The 18748-nt window shown below is 58.0% G+C and overlaps 2 protein-coding genes across 2 annotated transcripts in view; one reads left to right on the top strand and one right to left on the bottom strand.

Moving 5' to 3' along the window:
* NDST2 (N-deacetylase and N-sulfotransferase 2) overlaps positions 1-9567 on the top strand; it is a 33772-nt gene extending 24205 nt beyond the window's left edge. Inside the window, exons 6-13 of the mRNA XM_060236659.1 lie at positions 2758-2940; positions 4228-4324; positions 4850-4973; positions 5800-5974; positions 6062-6232; positions 6916-7025; positions 7907-8009; positions 8135-9567. Coding sequence (XP_060092642.1) covers positions 2758-2940; positions 4228-4324; positions 4850-4973; positions 5800-5974; positions 6062-6232; positions 6916-7025; positions 7907-8009; positions 8135-8260 — 1089 coding nt within the window. The 3' untranslated portion in view covers positions 8261-9567. The remainder of the gene's footprint in view (positions 1-2757; positions 2941-4227; positions 4325-4849; positions 4974-5799; positions 5975-6061; positions 6233-6915; positions 7026-7906; positions 8010-8134) is intronic.
* Positions 9568-11122: 1555 nt separating this feature from the next.
* ZSWIM8 (zinc finger SWIM-type containing 8) overlaps positions 11123-18748 on the bottom strand; it is a 55098-nt gene continuing 47472 nt past the window's right edge. The window contains exons 20-26 of the mRNA XM_060236658.1: positions 17772-17995; positions 16831-17307; positions 15178-15346; positions 14101-14274; positions 13467-13586; positions 12590-12768; positions 11123-12092 (exon numbers count right to left, since the gene is read on the bottom strand). Coding sequence (XP_060092641.1) covers positions 11889-12092; positions 12590-12768; positions 13467-13586; positions 14101-14274; positions 15178-15346; positions 16831-17307; positions 17772-17995 — 1547 coding nt within the window. The 3' untranslated portion in view covers positions 11123-11888. The remainder of the gene's footprint in view (positions 12093-12589; positions 12769-13466; positions 13587-14100; positions 14275-15177; positions 15347-16830; positions 17308-17771; positions 17996-18748) is intronic.

The following is an 18748-nucleotide window of genomic DNA, read 5'->3' as shown; positions in this document are numbered from 1 at the left end:
TCTCCCTCTGGCTCACCCAGGGGTTGCCACCTGCAGGGCTCCCCCCAAGTGTCCCCCTCTAGGCCCGTGGGCTGGAAGGAGCTGGGCACGGCCTTTCCCGTTCTTCTCTTCAGGTGCCCTGACACCCTCCAGCCCAGCTGCAGTCTTGGGAGTTGGGAGTGTGGCTGGAGCTGACAGGTGTGGGGGGGGGGTGGGAGAATCGTCCCCATGTCTCCTGTCGATGTCAGCCAGTTGCTGCCTCTCGGCCTAATTTGCCATGCTGGGTTGTGGAGAGGAGGGGAGTGACAACCACCACTTTGGGCCACCGCTGGGGAAAGGAACAAATCCCAGAAGAAGGGGGACCTTGGAATAACAGTGGCCCCCAGGAGGAGACAGCTCAGATGTTCATGTTTCTGGGTCCACAAAGAAGCACTGTCTGCCCCTTTCTAGCTTCTGAGAGAAGCCCCAGTTGAGGTCTGGGCGAAGGGTCAAAGTTGGCTGCTCCGCAGGTTCAGCTTCCCCTGACAGGCCCGTCTGGGCAAGGGTTCTGGTTTTGACCCGTGACTTGGAGCCCAAAGGAGCCTCAGCTCCTGGCTGTGGTTTCTTAGGCCCATGTTTCTTAGGGGCAGAAAGCGCAGGAGGGAAAGGCAGAAAGGAAATAGATGATCTGGACTGGAAACCAGCCCAAAGTACAAGCATACTCCAAGTACACAGACGTGTGCAGACCTCCCCCCCTTCCCGCAAGCCTATGACCCACAACAGCTGACACGGGGGGGGGGGCGGGGCGGGGATCACTGACTGTGACTTTTCAGCAGAAACTGTTGCATGTGCAGAGCCATCGAGTCATCCCGGCCATGGCTTTTAACCATTTTGACATTTAATGGGAAGTGCCGCCATCATGAAAGGCGTGCCTGGCTCCCCTCCCCCTCAGCTTCTGGGGTGCACGAAGTGTGGGGCTGGGCAGTTGCTCCTTAGGGGGGAGGGGGGGAGGCCATGCAGCCAGCCCCTCCTGGGGGCTTCCACCTGCCTGCTGCTCGTCCTCCGGGTGGGCTGGTCTCTGAGGGAAGAAGACGTCACACCTGGTGGGGAAAGCAGAGCACCCAACTGAGGGAAGACCCATCAGACCCTCGGGAGCCAGGGTGGCAGAGTGGGGAGAGAGGGTTGGGCTAGGCTCTGGGAGACCTGAGTTCGAATCCCAACTCTGTCATGGCGATTCATTGGGTGACCTTGCGACTATCACACACTTTCAGCCTGACCTACCTCACGGGGCGGGGGGGGGGGGTGTTGCAAGGCTAAAATGGGGAGAAAGGCCGGGTATCCAGGAAGCCAGTCCCACAATATCCCAGCCTGCCGTTCTCCTTCCTGTCATGTTTGGTTCCTTCCTCACAAAACCTCTTAATCCCAAAGGGGCGGGGTGGTGGAGAAGCAAGCAGTTGTGCCTCCCTGCATCCTCCCCGGGAATCCAGAACGGAAGTGTTTCTAGGCAGCATCTCCCCCCCCCCCCCTCACCTCCCACTGCTGAGCTGGAGGGAGGCTTGCTTGTAGGTGGGAAAGGGACCTTTGGCTTGGCTTGGCTAGGAGGGGCCAGTTGCAGGCCACGTGGCCTGAGCACTCTTGGGATATGTAAAATGGCTCATGAAAGTCATCCAGGAACACACCCCCAGGCTTCAGGCAGCAGTGCAACCACTGGAACTGGTCCGTTTCCTTTTCCCCCTCTTTCCCTCCAGTAAGGCCCAAGGGAGATCCTTCTCTCCATTGCTTGGCCTTGTTTTTTAGCCTCCAGGGACTCCTCAGTGGCATCCCCGGGCCTGCTACATCCCACCCTTCACAGCAGGGAAAAGATACAATGATGTCTTCTCTTTGGAGCCCCCGCACTGCCCCCCTCCCTGCTCCTTGTGCTGGCCTGCAAGGACACGGTTGGGATTGGGCAGGCTGATCACTGGCTGACCTTTGACATCCCCTCTCCATCCTTCACGTTTGCTTTCTTTGCTCTGTCGAGACGGAAAATGGCAGCCAGCCCAAGAACTAACATTCCAGAGAACCTGCTGATTGGTTTTTCTGATTTTTGACCCCAGAGGCTATTATAACCAGGGAAAGGAGCACGGAGTTTGTGCTGCATGAGGGATGCCCAGTCTGATTGGGGGAAACCCACCCTTCTGGGGAGGGCAGGGCATCAAACCCAAAAAGAGGGCCAGATGTGGTGGGTGAGGCCTGGCGGGGCAGAGCCGGTGCGGGAAGGGCATGATGGGGGTGGGCCAGGGCCACCTGGGGGGGGGGGAGGTGATCAGGTTTCCCAGTCTGCAGTGGCTGTCAGAACTGGAACGAACTTCAGACGATTCCAATACTTGTTACAAAGTAAAGATCTTTATTGAAGAACTACAGTGCTAGAGCTACGAGATAACAGTAATGCCGAGTCCTGGCAGTTGGTTACATTTTATGCCATCGGTGGAGTACAATAAAGGTATCATTCACACGGGTTACAGACAAGTGTCTCCTTTCCCAGGCTTCGTTATCAGAAGGGAGGATGCTTCCCCGTGGTGAAGGCCAAACGGCCTGTCTTCAAAAGGGCACCTGTGGATGTTGAACAGAGACTATCTGTCGCCCGTCAAGGAGCCCTAAATATTTGGAATAGCTATGAGGCAGGGTTAATTGCTCAGGCTATGGACTCTGTGTTAGTATCAGGTTACAGCATGGAGTCAGTTTGGTCAAGGCAGACAGAGAGAAAGTTACAAGTTCTGACAGTGGCCTGAGGATCCCCCCCCCCCTCCTTGCCCACAGATCAGCATCTTCATGACACACTTGTCCAACTACGGGAACGACCGCCTGGGGCTGTACACCTTCGAAAGCCTCGTCAAGTTTGTGCAGTGCTGGACCAACCTTCGCCTTCAGACGCTGCCCCCCATTCAGCTGGCCAAAAGATACTTTGAGATCTTTTCGCAGGAGAAGAATCCTCTGTGGCAGGTGAGCAAGCAAGGGACCGCCTTGGGGCTGGACGGGAAGGGAAAGGGCTCCAGAGGAGCCTCCTCCATCATGGCCAGCATGGGAGCTTGGCTGCTGGACTTCCCTGTCTGTTCTGCCCGGCTGGGCCTCAGCAGAGTCGCTCCAAATCTGTTCCCTTTGGAGGCCTGCCTGTGGCCCTCTGGGGAGGGAGAGGGAATCTTGGGGAACTGCAGCGACTCTCCCTCTCTCGGCCAGGAGTCAGCCTGGATGGCTACTGCCTTGTGGGGCCTGACGTGGGATTCCGCCATCATTTGCCTCTGGAGGTGTGTGGCCCAGGGAGGGGGGCATTCCCTTCGCCCCCACTGCCCCACCAGCAAATCTATTAGAAAAATGTGATGCCCTCTCTCTGTGGGCCCACCTGGGGCAGCTTGCAAAAAAGCCAAAACACTTGGCATTAAACCATATGTGGGCGAGGACTCCTGTCTCCCCCTCCTCCCCCCCCCCCACACACCAGGTGAGCATTCAGCCCCTGCCCAGCTCACTGTTGTCCCTCCCGGGTTTGCTTGTCTGTCTTCCCAGGGTCTTGTCACCTGTCTTCAGGAATCAGCTTGGCTCCTGAAGGGTGGGGGGTGGGAGAAGGAATGGATATCAGCACACTGAGGTCTGAAGGCAGACAACAAGACCCAGGGCAGACAGAGAAGCAAGTCCTGGATGAACGGAAGTTCCCCTGATGTCCCCCAAGTTCCACCCCAGATGCTGAACAGGGGTGCTGCCAGCTGCTCACAGACTTGTGACTCAGCCAGGCCAGCCTGGTCTTCCCTCTGCCGCCTGGGACTTTGTCTTCCAGGGCTGCCTTTCGGGCCTGGCCCAGTGCAGGCTTCCTTCTCTGTGTTCTCCAGCCGCTGCTCCCCGGGCTCTGCAGAGCAGTGGGAAGTGGGATCCTCTCTGCCCCAGACTTCTGGGCCTTGCAGGCTTAGGGGCTGGAGAAGAGAAGGTGCAATGAACAGCGTCCCCTTGCGATGGCTGATGAAAGGGAGATTTCAGCAAAGGAGCCTCTTAGGTGTCTTTACTCACAAGGCTGAGTCTGTAAAGGCTGGTCTCTTGATTGGAGTAAGATTGTTGGAATTCTCATCAGTTTTTAAAAGAAAGAAGTGTAGAGAAGGCAGCTGTAGTTCAGGGTGTTGAGGCCCCAGTGGACTAGTGTGTGCATGGGGGGGGGGGGACAACACGCTTGAGTGATTCTTTGGGGTCCCCTGGTGTCCCGCCCTCCTCCCTGCCTGACCTCCATCTCTCCCTCCCTGGGGGCAGAATCCCTGCGATGACAAGCGCCACAAGGACATCTGGTCCAAGGAGAAGACCTGTGACCGCCTCCCCAAGTTCCTCATCGTGGGGCCTCAAAAAACAGGTGAGGGGTGTGATCTGTGGGCCCTCAGAGATCTCAACCTCTTTTCCCCTCTTGGTCTGCATGAGCCCCTGGGATCTGAACGTGGAGGCCTAGATTGAGTCCTCCTGAAAGGGGGCGGGCAGGAGGGAGGAGGCCATGCCAAGTTCTCAGCAGCAGGAAACGTTTCAGCCTCCTCTTGGTCTCCACTAGGCAACTCCAACCCTGCCCATCCAGGGAAATTGAGGGTTGAAAGGGTTGCTGGTGCCCTCTAGTGGCTCAGGTAGGCCAGTGTTTACGGAGCAGGCTGCAAATCTTGCCCCCCTCATCATCGTTTGAACGCTGCCTTGAGAGAACCAGCAGAGCACACACACACCCGTCTTCAGCCCCAGGAGGAACAGCTGGGGGGGACTTCCTACAGGCCAAGCATCCCTGCCTAGACGGAGCAGGAGAGAAGAAGAAGAGGCAGCTCTGGGAAGCCCTGCTGGCTGCTGACGTGGGTGTTTCTTAGCAGCGCAAGATAAGCCTTTTTGGTCGTGTGTTTTGCAGGCACTACAGCTGTGCATGTCTTCCTCTCCATGCATCCCGCTGTAACCAGTAACTTCCCCAGCCCCTCCACCTACGAAGAGATCCAGTTCTTTAATGGGCCCAACTACCACAAGGGGATTGACTGGTAAGCATGAAGGGGACCCCCCACCCCACCCCACCCCACCTTCCTTCACTGAGATTCTGAAGAGGACAAAACTGTGAGAAAGCATGCAAAAAATTAATACACAATATATTGAAATCAATGTTTAATTTTTTAATATATTTCTTGTATAAGAAAAATAGATTATATATAGCTGCTATCTTCAAAACAAGCTGAAGTTAATCCAGTCTGGGAGAACAAGAGCTGAGTCTACGACGGCTCGTCAGGCTTTCAGGGGCCAGAACCACCTGTGCCTTGCTGTCTTGGGGGTGCCCCTGGGCCAAATCTCCCTGTCCTGTAGCAGCCCTCTGACAGTGTCTGAGACCAGGTTGGGATCTGGGATGAAGGATGGAGTCCCCCTGGGGCTGCTGGGGTGGTCTTGCAGGGGGTCCTGGGCTTCAGCCGTCACTCTTGCAGGGTGGAGGTCATAGCAAGAATCCAGTGACCCAGCCCCACTGCTTTCTAGCAGCTGTGCCCCATGGATGCCAGCCTGTGGTCCAGGGGATGGCACTGTCTGGGGAGGCAGATTTCATGTACCAGCCTCAGGGAGGCCAAACCTGCAGGAAGGACGCCAGTTTCTGTCCCCTGCCCCCTTCCCCTCTACAAGTGTGCCCACAGCAGCGCCATCCTCTGCCTAGACTGGCGTTAGAGCCCCCTTGCCAAGGCCGTGCAGGGCAAGGCAAGCAGTTGCCCCTGCAGAGCCCTGCACGGGCTTTCGCCATCCCGTCCTCTGAGCCCCACCTTCTGGTCTCCTGCACCCAGGGAGGTTGCTGGAGAGGCCTTCCTCAGCCCTGCCTGCTTTTCTTGACAGGTACATGGAGTTCTTCCCCATCCCCTCCAACGCCAGCACGGACTTCATGTTTGAGAAGAGTGCCAATTACTTTGACGCCGAGGCAGTCCCCAGGCGCAGTGCAGCTCTCCTGCCCCGGGCCAAGATCATCACCATCCTGATCAACCCCGCAGACCGCGCCTACTCCTGGTATCAGGTGAGCCCTGCAGTGGGCGGGGCGGGTGGCGTGCTCGGGAGGAAAGCCTCTGGATTCACAGACATCTTCCTCTCTCCCTGCCCCCAGCACCAGCGCGCTCACAACGACCCCATGGCGCTCAACTACACCTTCTACCAGGTGATTTCTTCGGGGTCCCAAGCCCCCCCAGAGCTGCACACTCTGCGGAGCCGCTGCCTGAGCCCTGGAACCTATGCCACTCACCTGGAGCGATGGCTGGCCTACTACCCCTCGGGGCAGGTAGGGCGACCCTTGGAGCCTTTCTCCTTTGGTCTTGAGCAGTTCTTCCGTGAGGACCCCCCAACTATCCCCAGCCAGGAGGAGGTCTGTGGAGCAGGGCCTCGGGACCAAGGGCGGGGCCGCTGGGCAGAAGGCCTTCTGGCAGAGCACCCCTTTGTTAGCTGGCAGAATGGGGAAGGGCTACGCGGGCAAGTGGGCTGCCCAGTCCACCTGTTCACTGCACCTGTCCCTTGCAAGGAGAGAAAAGGAGCTCCTGGCTGCTAAAACTGTCTGGTCAATGGAGCCCACTCTGAATCCACAAAGCGTTTGGGTGCTGCTTGGTTATCTCTTTATGTCTATATATATATTTTTGTTGGTTTTCTTTACCCCACTGGCGGAGAGCGCTCAAAGCAACAGGACCAGCCGAGTTAGTGTGAGCTAGCTCACTGTTTTTTAGCCTCCAGCTCACACTCACACTCCAGCTGGAAAAATGGCCATAGAGCACACCAATTTATGCAGTAGCTCACAACTTTAATGGCAGCAGCACAGAACTTTAATGCCAGGAGCTAAGGAAGCAGAATTTTTGCTCACAAGACTCTGCAGCTTAGAGGGAACACTGCCTTGGGAGACCTGCTGCCTGGCTCCTGGGCTCCCCACTGGGGAAGGGGCCCTCTGAACTCTTCCTTGCTTTGCTGTCCCTCCAGATCCTGATTGTGGATGGGCAGGAACTCCGCCTCAACCCTGCCTCCGTCATGGAGAACATCCAAAGGTTTCTGGGGGTCACACCACTCTTCAACTACACCCAAGCCCTCAAGTAAGGCTTCTGTACAGGGGAGCTGGGAGGGGTGGATTTGCTTCTATAGCTCCGCTCTTAGGTGGTGGCCTGGATAACCCAGCAGCAAACCCCAGGAAGAGGCTCGAAGCCTAAAAGCTGACCTGGGGTGGGGAGGGGGGGAGGGCCTGCCCTCAACACTTGATGGAGCCAGAGCTTAACAGCTGTAACCCGGAATCCTATGCAGCCTGGCCCCATCCCTGCAGAGTGGGCCACTCCAGCTAGGCGCCAAGCTGCCCAACATGGATGTTATGGTTTGCTGCTGGCAGGGCTGAAGCAAGGCCAGCCTGGTCCCCTCGACACCACCTCCTGCTGGTCTCCCAGCCGAGAGTCCCTCTGCAGCAGGACTGTGGCTGTGGGGCTAGCCTTGCCCTGCCCTGGTGGTTCTGGGTCTGCCTGCACCTCCCTTGGAGGCGGCCGCTTCCCTTCCCAGGAGCCTTGCCCTCTAAAGCAGTTGCCTGATGGCCAGGAAGAAATGGCTTCCAGGGGTGTGTTGGGGAGAGAACGGAGAAGCCAGGACTTGCAGGGGGCCAGCGGTTCCTGTTGTGAGCCTCCCCGCCCCCTGCTAGTGCGTAGGAGGAAGGGAGGCCACAGAACAAAGAGGGACCAACATGGCTTTCTTGTAGGATCCCGAGAAAGCTGCCTTGTGTTAACGTTTCCCCTGGGTGTCATTTTACTCCTCTCAAAAGGCTGCAGAACAATTCTGTCCAAAGTCTTGTTTGCTTCCTTGAACCAGGAGAAGGGGAGGGGGGAGTAAATACAAAATCTGATGGGTATAAAATTGTTGGAGTGACCAAAAAAGTTCAGGGTCCGTGGCAGCCTCCGCCTAGCCCCCCCCCCCCTCCCTCCCTCCCCCTGTGCAGGTTTGATGAAGCCAAGGGGTTCTGGTGCCAGGTGCTGGATGGAGGGAGGACCAAGTGCTTGGGGAAAAGCAAAGGGAGGAAATACCCGGAGATGGATCCCTCGGTGAGTAGTGTGTGGGGGGTGTGGGGGCTTCTCTTCTCACAGCCATGTTGGGAAGACGGGGGGAGGGGCACTGGAGGGGCATTGGCTAACAGTGGTGCCCTTCCCTCCTCTCGGCCTGCCTGCAGTCCCGCCTCTTCCTGGCTGACTTCTACCGGGAGCACAACGTTGACCTCTCCAAGCTGCTGAACAAGCTGGGGCAGCCCCTGCCCACCTGGCTGCGAGAGGACCTGCAGAGCTCCAGCTGGAGCTGAAGGGAAGGGAAGGGAAGGAAGAGCGCCCACGGCCGGCCCTCGCCTCTTCTCCAGCAGGAGCCATCCGAGGAAGGAAAGGGCTAGTGAACCTGAACCACCAGGCGGGTGGGGGGGATGCTTTCGGAGAGGGACGGGGTGTTGAGGCCTTGTGCTGTGGTCCTCCTGCCCCTCGTCCCGGGGAGCTCTCCAGAGGAATGACGCAGCCTGCCCTCTTCTTCGGTGCGGAAAAGCCAAGGGGTGTGCAGCAGGTGCCACAGAGAAAGAAAAGCACGCCAAGGTTTCAGCTGCTGAGACATTCCCTCTTAGCAGCCAATGGGGCAGGAGCCCCCAAGCCAAAGTCGGACTCTTGTAAATGACCTCGTGGGGGGGAGGGGGCAGCTTGGTTGTTCCACCCAGGAGGTGTCTGAGGAGCAGGGGGGAGGGAAGGCCCCCAGTAGGGACCTGCCCAGGCTCTCTTTCCTGGGTGAGAGAGGTCTTTGTGCACCCCCCCCCCAGTGGCAGGCCCAAGAGGCTGCCTGAGTCACAGCCTCAGAAAAGGCAACAGGTGACCATCGTGGCTGTCAGCCCCCCCCCCCCCCCCCGCAACACACACACACTCTTGTCCAGACAGTTGGGTGTTCTTGTGCAGTAGGGTTCTTCTGTTCCTCATTCACGGGCCCCACGGCACAGAGAAGAGGCCAGGCGAGAGAACGTGTGGGTCAGCATGGGGTCCCTTCTGCCTGCCATGTCTACCAGCCACCTCCTGTAACCAAATCCCATCGTCTTGCCTCTTTCCTCAGTCCCCTTGTTGCGTTGCAACTGGCCCAATACCTGTCTTGCCAAACTCGCCTTATGTGGAGCAGAGGCAGGCGCCAGGCTCCTGGGGTGGGGGTGAAGCAGCTGGCTCTGGTGGGGAAGATTCCTTGGGGGTCCAGCACACATGCAACTCCTCCATGTCTCCATTCTCATTGGGAGAGAAATGGTTTCAGCCACACTTATACTTCGAGCCTTCATTCTTGTGTATTTTTTTTAAAATGGTGAATTTACCATTGTCTGTAAATAGATAGTATGGACTATATATATATGCTACTTCATTCAATGTGTCCCCAAGCAGGGCAATATTGTGCAACCAAAGGTGGAACCAACAAAAAAAGCCCTCCTGTGGCCGGAGAGAGGAGCACATGCCCTGCTGCCCATGCTGGATCCATGTATAGTGTCATTCACATTGAATGATTATGATGACGATGATGATGATGAAGCATAAATTCCTGGCTCTTGCAGCTGAGCACAATGTCTAAATAAAGGCTAGACGTAGCATTTGGAGACAAGTGACGCATGACTCGGTTTCTTTGGGGTTGTGGCTGTGGGCAGCACCCTGGCCCAGCCCAGTCCTCTGCCCAGGGAGTTGGGGGTATCAGTGCCCATTGACACTTTTCCCCCCTGGTGTCCACCAAATGCTTTTAAGCACAGCCCTGCCTCCCAACATGGAGCTTAAACTAAAGAGCATGCCAGGGAAACAGGACAGCACAAAGGATTCAAATGTATGAGTCAAGGGGGAGGGCAAGACCTCTGCCATCCCATCTGGGTAGGCTACAGCATCTCACTGGGGAGGGGGGGGCATCTGTTTGCACTGTACCCAAAACCAAAGGTGCAAAATAGTAACTGCCCTCTGCACTAAGTCCCCACCCGCAAAAGATGGGAGGGGGTGATTATTGCTGGGAGAGCATTACAGAGCCATTTGTGCAGAAGGAACAAGCGTGAATGAAGTGGGCAAGTTGCTTGCAGGAGTGCAAGAAAGCCAAACTGCGCAGGAGGAGGAGGAGGCGGTCCTAGATGTGGAGTGGGAAGGCAAAGGGTTAAAAGCCTCCCCCCCCCCAGGGCAGGGAATGGCCCAGTTCGGGTCACAAGACAAAACTCTCCTCCTACAATGAAGCACTTCAAGAACAGGGAGGGGGTTATTTAAAGGAGCCTTCAGCAAAGAGCAAAAGATGTATGCAGGATTCCTGGGCGGCAGGGGGAGGTGGCCTGGCAGAGGGGCTTCTTGTCAGGCTCATCCACCTTTGAGGGGGGGCTCACTGTGGCCAGGCCCGTCACACACCTACCAAGCAGCCAGCTCCCATGTGACGGGCCAGACTCACCTGGGCCTGGCTGCTGGCTGCTCTTCAGCGGCCCCACCACACGTCCAAACGCCAGTGTGATGCTGTGACTTGTGTCGGGCTGGCCTCCGGGAGACCCAGGTTCAAATCCCCACTCTGCTTGCTGGGTGACCTTGGGCCAGTCACAGCCTCTCAGCCGCACCTACCTCACAGGGCTGTGGGGAGGATGGAATGGAGGAGAACAACATGAGGCAGAAACAAAGAACCTCACCCCAACATCTGGAAAGTGGCCCCTCCCCACAAGTGCCTTTCAAGAACTGATGGAGGAGCCCTCCCCCTGAAACCCAGGCCAGGGGGCTTGCTGGGCTCTGGCCTCACTGGGCCCATAACCGGCTGCCACAGACCTGATGGCTGAGATTTCCTCCGCCCATCCTAGCCTGTGCTCCTGGGTTGGCATGGAAACATGAAAACACCAATGCGGATTGAAACATGCAAAGGCTTTCTTGGCACCTCCCAGGTCTCAGGCCTGTGGCCTCCAGGAGAGAGCAGGGTGGGCCCTGGTTCTGATCCAGCAGGGCTCTCTTTAGGAGGGGGAATACATCTGGGGAAGACCCGGCCTTCTCCCCCCTCCCCCTTTGACTTGAGGGTGGGGCAAAGGATGCCTTTGCAGAGAGCACTTTGGCCAGCTTCCACACTGACCCTCAGCAAAAAGAGGCGGGGGGGGCAGGGGGGCCCTCAGGCAGCCCTGCTCTGCTCAGTTGACAGAAGTGACAGCAGTGAGAGTCTGTCTAAGAAAATGGATGTTTTAATCAGGAAACTAAGACAAGGAATAAGAAATTGATTACAGGAGACCTGATAATCCCAGCCAAGGAAGGGAACGTGACTGTACACAACACAGAACGCCCCCCCCCCGGGCAAAACGGAAGGGAGGCCACCTGCCAGCAGCCAGCTCTGCGCTCTCCATGGGGCAGCCCGTACAGGCAGGTGGGGCTTCTGCCCCATCCCAACAAAGGCAGCGCTGGCTGCCGGGGGGAGGGGGGGCTCCCAGCTTCAGCCCGGTTGGTTGGCTGGGTGCTGCGGGAAGGAGCGGCCAAGGAGGGGCCCACTCCACCTCTCCTGGCCCCTGATAGGCGAATCTGTTTAGAATCTTATAGAAAGTAGTATACATATTTATAAATGCTAAAATAAATATTTTTAAGACAGGCTCCACCCTACCCCCAGACACGCCCACAAACAGCTCCCCCAGAGCGGACCGTTGGGCAAGCCGCCTCCAAAGAGGAGGGGGGGCTTTGCAACAGCTGGGACAAAACAGCAGCCTGGCCCCGCTCGCTCGCTCTCGCGCGCACACACACACAGACATACTTTCCTTGCACTCACAAAACAGCTTTTCAGGCTCCAGCTGGTGGGGGGAAGAGGGCAAAGCCGCACTCGCTGGTGCAGGGAAGAGGAATGTCATGGCATAAATACATCAACTCAGTGGTTTCCAACAGCTAAAAAGAAAAACGACCCCAGAAAGGATGGACTCTAGCGGCGGCGGCGGGGGGGGGGGGCCCTCAGGGGGAGAAGGTGGCCATTTCCAGAGAGACCCTCTGCCAGAGCTCCTTGGTCTGCTTGCTGCGCTTCAGGTTCTGCAGGATGTCGTTGAACTGCATCATGCCCATGGGGGTCAGGCAGAAGGCGCTGCGGGCGCTGCGGATGGCGTTCACAAAGTCGTCATACTCGGGCGGGGTCAGGTGGATCAGGCGGTGGTGGATGTACTGCAGGGAAGGAAGGGAAGCAGAACTCAGCAGGGAGGAAGGAAGGAAGAAAGAAGGGCACCCTTCCCCGGGCAGCGTCCGAGCAGCCAGGCCGGAGCCCTTCGGGGGCCCTTGACACTGAAGCACCTCCTGAACTCGGATCTCACCGTTTCCCCACACAGACCCCCTCAGCAACACTGTTTCCCCGCCTGCGTCCCCCCACAAGGCAGCCCAGGCGGCACCAAAGAACCACTCAGGAGAGGTGGAAAGGCCTCCTGGGGCAACCAGCAAGGAAGGAGGACCCCCCCCCTTCTTCTGACTCTCACAACAACAGGGAGGAGGTTCAAAGGAGACATTGGAGGTGCTGCTGACCACACTGAGCGCTGCCCAAGAAGAGTCAATGGGGTTCCACTGGGCATCCCAGCAAGCAGGCTGGCTTCAGAATCAGTGACGCCTGCAGAAGAATTCCAGGCAGACACTTCCCAGAACAGGAGGGAGGGTGGGGCGGGCCTGCCCACCTGGATGTACGCCTGCTGGCACCTCTGCACCAGCTGGTGGAAGGCGGGGGTGCGCAGGTGGTTGTGGACGTGGGCAGGGTTCAGCCTCTGCAGGGCCTCCATGATGATCTCCTGCAGGACAAAAGGGCTCAGGACCCCCTTGGCCGCCCCCACGCAGAACTGGTGCACGTAGTTGACGCCTGCGGAGAAGGAGACAGGTTGGGGGAAGGCAGAGCCCAGGCCCCCCCAGGCACCAATGCAGCCCCTGCAGCCGTGCGCCAGCAGTCCAGCCACACCCAAAGCCCAGCAATTCAGACCAGGGGCAGAAGGTGCCCCCCCCCCACTTCAGCTCTCTGCTTTCCATGTGGCTCACTTGCTTCTAAAGGGCAACACCTCTCTGGTTGCTCACGTGTGGCCCCTCCTGGTCTGACTGCAGCTGCCCCCCCCCCCCCCGAAAACTTATTTCAGATGTTCCTATCCCTGCTCTTCAGTCTTCCATTTTGCACCAAAAGCTGCACAAAAACATTTTTTTGCTCTGGATCTTGGCTGCTCCCGTACAGGAGGAGGGTTATCCAACATGGAGAAAAGGAGAGGTCGAACACAGCCATGTGGCTAGAGCAGGGGTGACCAAACTGTGGCTCGGGAGCCATATGTGGCTCTTTCACACTTATTATGTTGCCACCATCTCATCAGCCAGCTTGGAGAAGGCACTTAAAAGTTGCTTTCTTTCCACCTCTCCCTCCCTCCTCACCTCCCCATCTATTTGCCTCCCTCCATGTCTTGCGGCAAACAGCTGACCTTTATTCTATGTGGCAAGTTTGGCCACCCCTGGGCTGGTGCCTGCGTGTGCCTGCCCCCCCCCGAAAGCGAGTGGGGGTCCTGCTGGTGGGGGCCTTACCTAACTTGGCCGCTAAGCCCAGGAGCCACTTGACGTCTTCCGTGTAGGGGGGGCTGCGGGAGAAGTTGTTGGGGTGATCGTTGTGAGCCCTCCGCCCCAGCATCTCTAGGGCCAGCATCCCTGCCGGGACAGAACACAAAGCGCTGCAGGCAAAGTGGGCACACTCCTCCTCCACCCCCGCAGGCTGGCCCCACCCAACCTCACCTCAGCAGAAGAAACACCCAAGACTCAAGTCCTTCAGGCCTCACGCCTGCAGTGACCAGCAGGGAGGCATTTCTGGGCAAGGGTCCTGCCTTCTTCTCAGCAGCTGTTCCTCCTCCCTCCCTTCAGACTGGAGGCTCCCTTGCCCGCCCCCCCACTGCGCCTCTCACCTCCTGCCTCTGACTCCATACTGGCCCTGCAGACGATCCCCGCTAGAGAAGGAAGCATTCTCAGCCTCCGCCTCACCAACCTCTGGAGAACTGCTGGGCCGAGTCCCTTTCTTCTCCAGGAAATCTCCTTCTCTTCCTCCCAGGGCTCACTGTCTGCTCCTGGGCCTGCGGCTTCCTTAGAGCCCCTGCCCCCCCGCAGGCTGCGCTCAAGGCCCCTCATCCCCACGAGCCCTGCCCCAGCAGAGAGAGAGAGCATCCCTTACCGACTCGGTAAGCCGAGTGGAGGTAGTGCAGGCCCTGGGGGCTCACGGGCTGGCTGTGCTGCTCCTCCTCCGAAGGGAAGCCCCCCGCAACAAGGGGGGTGGGCTGAGAAGACAGGCTCGTCAAAGAAGCCCCTTGGATGGCTGGGAACGTTGTCCCCGTGTGGACACTCCCTACTGGGGAGAGAAAGGGCGGCATCAAAGTCCTCCATAACACAGCCCCAGCCCCAGCCCCGTCCCAGGCAGAGAAGGGCTGTCACATCCAGAGGGGGGTGTGGAGGTGTCTTCTGTGGCTCCAGAAGGTAGGACCAGAACCAAGGGGTTGAAATTAAATCAGAAGAGGTTTCAACTAAACATTAGGAAAAACTTCCTGACAGTGAGAGTGGCTCCTCAGTGGAAGAGGCTTCCTCCTGGGGAGGTGGGCTCTCCTTCCTTGGAAACTTTTAAGCAGAGGCTGGATGGCCACCTGACAGCAACGCAGATCCTGAGAAGGAGGGCAGGAAGGGCTGCATCAGGGCTAGTTCTCATGGCCCTTTCTGACACGCCCAGGAAAATGCTGATGGCCACTTTTCCTCCAGGCCAGTTTGGCCAGGGGTCCTGGAGGGTTTGGCCATCTTCCGGGCAGGGGGCGTAGCAGGGGATGTATGTGTGAGGGGGGGAGGTATTTGTGAGTTTCCTGCATTGAACAGGGGGATGGACTAGATGACCCTGGAGGTCCCTTCCGACTCTAGGATTCTAGGCTAATGCTCACTCTTGGTCTGCCCCCCATGGCCCTTTTTGAGTCACAGTATAGAAGGAGAATTACTAAAGTAACATACAAAACTGAAAGAAGACATTTTAAAGTAACTTTTTTAAAAAAACCAACCTTGCTAGGGAATGTTGCCTTCCTTTCCTGCCCTCCTGTGGCCACTAAGGGAGCTGGCTGGCAGCCACCTTTGCCGGGCACCTCAAGGCCTCCAAGCGACACAGAGGCCAACCAGGCCAGGAAGAGCAGGCCATGAGGGCCGTGTGGGCAGGCCAAACCAGAAAGCTCACTGGGCAGAGACCCCGCTTCCGCCCACAAGGGAAGGGGGCACTCACTTGCGACGTTCGAAGACAGCGAGAGCCCCGTCTCAGCGTGGTAAGGGTGCACGGCCATCTGCGTCATGGAGGGGACAGGCACGCCTGGGAAGGAGACCGCCGTAGCTGCCAGAGACGGGGTGGCCACCGAGTACGGGTACTGGGCCCCAATGAAGGCCGGGTGGACCCCCTGGAGGGGAAGAGGCACCGTCTGGAGGCTGAGACCACAACACCAAGCACCCTCTTCTTGGCACCCCCCTTCCTGACCCCAAGGCTCCGCCTACTCAACAGCTTGTCCTCAAAAAAGACAACGGGATGGATGAGGTGGCAGCAGCAGCACAACCCCCCCCCCTCTGCCCTGGTCCAGAAAGGGGGGGGGGACACCTGTGGCGCCACCAAACCCACACTTGCTCCCCCAAGGAGCCCATGCCCCACGTTCCCTCCTCCACAACTTGTCCTCTGAAGGGTTCAGGGACTCCCTGCTGGACATTCTGGCTCAAAAACACAAACGCCACCCTCAGAACTTTGCCAAGCGCAGGGCACAGCTGCAGGAGTCCACTCACCTCCTCAGGAATCGTGAGAATGCCAGTCCTGCCACCTGAGAGCCTCACCTGCAGACCCCAGGGAGCAAACTGGGGACAAGCTGAAGTCACAGCCTGGGCACTATGGACTGACTTCTGGCACCTGCTGAGGCTGACTTGCCCCCTCTCCACCTTTGGACTGGTTCACTGGGCAGGGGTCCCCAGTGAATTCCTGTATTCTGTCTGCAAAACTCCAAACTGCGCAGCGAAAGGAGCCCTCCAAGCTCAGCTCTTGAAGTCTGGGCCTTCCTGAAGGCTTCTCTCCCCCCCTCCAAGTTACAAATCCTCCAACATCCAAGAGGGCCACCTCGGCTTCATCTGAGAGGATGCTGATGCACCTGGGACAGCTACGGTTCCTCAGTCTTTCCTGGGGCTCCCTTGATTCAGCTCGACAGGAAGCCATGAGGACCATTTTAAAAGCCTTTGATTCTAACAGCACCACCTGTGATGGGCGATGCGTGTGATCCACTCAGTCCGCTGGTTTCCCTCCACCTTTTGAGCTCTTTTTTGGCTCTTCCTGCCAAACGCCCGATCATTAAGGGAGGGATGTCAAGAGAGCAGACTCTGGTGGAGGAGGCGGCGCTGCAGAGCCCTGCTTCACACGACCTTTGGAGGCAAGCCCTTTCTGAGCCTGGCAACCTTGGGATTCTTCCCTTGACCCCAAATACGGATCATCTGGAGACATTCCCTCTTCTGTGGTTTGTTAGAAGGTAACAGCAGACCTATCCCTCTTTCAGCTGCAAAATTTTATGCATCTGCAATAGATTTCTGCAGTTGTTCAAACAGGGTCTAGCTTTTCCTGCATTTTAGTCATCCGCCTAAAACTAATAAGCTAAGAAGCAGCAGTATGAGGTAGATAGATCAATTAAAAGGAATCCTGTGAAAGATCACCTGCCAGAAATATTGGAGAGTTGCTACTAGAGGCCTGGCCTCACTCCCGGCTGTTTTGTGCCTGCCCCCCTCCCCCCTGTGCCAGAATCCCCAAAGTGTCCACAGGATCCCTGCCCTGGGGCTGGCTTGTGCAATCTCCAGAGAGGGACAGGGGAGAAAACGTCCATTCCCTGTGAGGTTTGGCCTGCAGCCGGAGACTCACCTGGGGATAAGCCGAGCCAGGCACGGGGAAGACAGCTGGGCGGGGCATGTGCTGGATGGGGTGCCCGATGTACTGGGGGTTGCATGGGATGTGGGTCTGGAGGGTGGTGTAGGGGTGCAGACCCTGGGTGTGCGCGATGGCCGGCCCCGCCATGCTGTGCTGCTGGTAGATGGTTGACCCCACCGAGATCACGGGCACCACTGTCGCTGCAGCAGTCACTGCGGCTGCCACCGTCACCGTGGCGGGCTCTGAGGCCACTCTGTTATCCGCCAACCCCCGGACCACTTCGCAAGGGGCCCGGGCTCCGCTGGCACTGCAGCCTGTGGCTCCTTCCCGCTGGGCCAGAGTCCCGCCCACAGTTTGCTCGTACAGCCAGTACCATTGATGGGCCACTTCAAAGAGGACCTCCGGATAGACCCCGCCCCCCTTGGCCGCCTCCTCCACCGCCATGCAGGCCTTCTCCAGCATCAGGTTGTCCTGCGGGGGGAAAGAGGACGGGCACAGTCAGGACAGGGCAAAAAGCCCATCCTCCCCCAGGAGCCCAGGCCCATGTCTTTGCGTTGGGTTAGGCTAGGAACTACCACAGACCCAGGTGGAGGTCTTAAAGGTGCCACTGAAGTCAAACGCTCCTCTCTGAACTACCATGAATGTTGATGGAGTGGCAGAAAGACCCCAGCCCAGCTCTCAGCTGCTGGAACGTGGGAGATGCACGGAGCTGCCCAAGACTGACCACCAAGCCCAGGACTGTCTCCTCCGCCTGAGACCCTGGAGAGCCACTGCCAGCCTAAGCCCACCCCCCCCGGTCACTGGGGACAGAACCTGGAACCTTCCGCAGGCCGAGCAAAGGCTCTCCCTGGGCGCAGCCGGAAAGGGGCAACCCAGTCCCCTGGGCAGTCAGAGCTGGGGCCCCGTGCCCACCCCCTTCCCGAGGGGCTGCTCACCTGCTCCTTGCACTGGACCAGAGCCCGCTGGATCTCGTTGGGATTCAAGGCGTGGGCATGGGGCAAGCAGCTCAGGGCCAGCTCAGCAGCCGCGCGCACCATGTTGGAATCCCGCGCTCGGGACGCCCGGTCGGCCAAGGAGGCCACCTCGGGAGGGGTGAGGTGACCGTCCCAGCACTCCACCAGGATGTTCAAGGCTGCACTGCCAATCTCCATGGCTTGCCCTAGGATGGAGGGAGGGAGAGAAACTTTGTCAGCAAGGCATTTGTGGTTGTGCCATGTGGTCGCTTCCACACATCCAATCATGAGGGGGCTGTGCAGAGGCAAAGAAAGCTGTGGGGGGAAACAGGCAGATGGGATTCCTTGGCAGTTCCTGAACGGCAGTTCCTCATCTAGTGGCAAGGCACTGTGCATTGCTTGGAACAAGACAGGCGGAGAAGAGCAGCTGAAAAACCCACAGCACTCACAGTGGGCAAAGAGCTGTACCTCTTAGCCTTGTTCCCCCTGGCAGTCCCTCGGTGGCACTGCCAGTTTACAGATCAGAAACTAAACCCAAGCGACAAGGATAGCCCCTCCAGGCCTGGTCTCCCATGAGAAAACGTTCCCCCAGGGCAGAGAAAGCCCTGGTCCTGTGCTGTGCAGCTCCAGGAGAGGGGGTTTTGTGTCTCTGCCTCTGAGCATGCCCAGGACTCAACCTTAGAGTGGAGCTGGTATTCAGTCAGTAGCCAATGCAATGCCAGCTGCTTGTGTGCCCCCACACGTGACTCAGCAGACATGCAGCCACATTTTGCACCAGCTGGAGCTTCCGGATCAACTGCAGGGGGAGGCCCAAATAAAACGGTTACAGTAATCAAGGCTGGAAGCAACCATTGCCCAGGTCCTTGGGGCCAGTTGCCTGATCTGCCGGAGGTGATCAAAGGCAGACCTGACAACTGCGGTGACCTGGGCCCCCATCAAGAGCGAGGCATCCAGGACCA

Source organism: Heteronotia binoei, chromosome 4 (genome assembly GCF_032191835.1).
Source record: "Heteronotia binoei isolate CCM8104 ecotype False Entrance Well chromosome 4, APGP_CSIRO_Hbin_v1, whole genome shotgun sequence".
Classification (NCBI taxonomy): Eukaryota; Metazoa; Chordata; class Lepidosauria; order Squamata; family Gekkonidae; genus Heteronotia; species Heteronotia binoei.
Note: the sequence above shows the minus strand (reverse complement) of the source record. Positions and strands in the feature narration are given on the sequence as shown.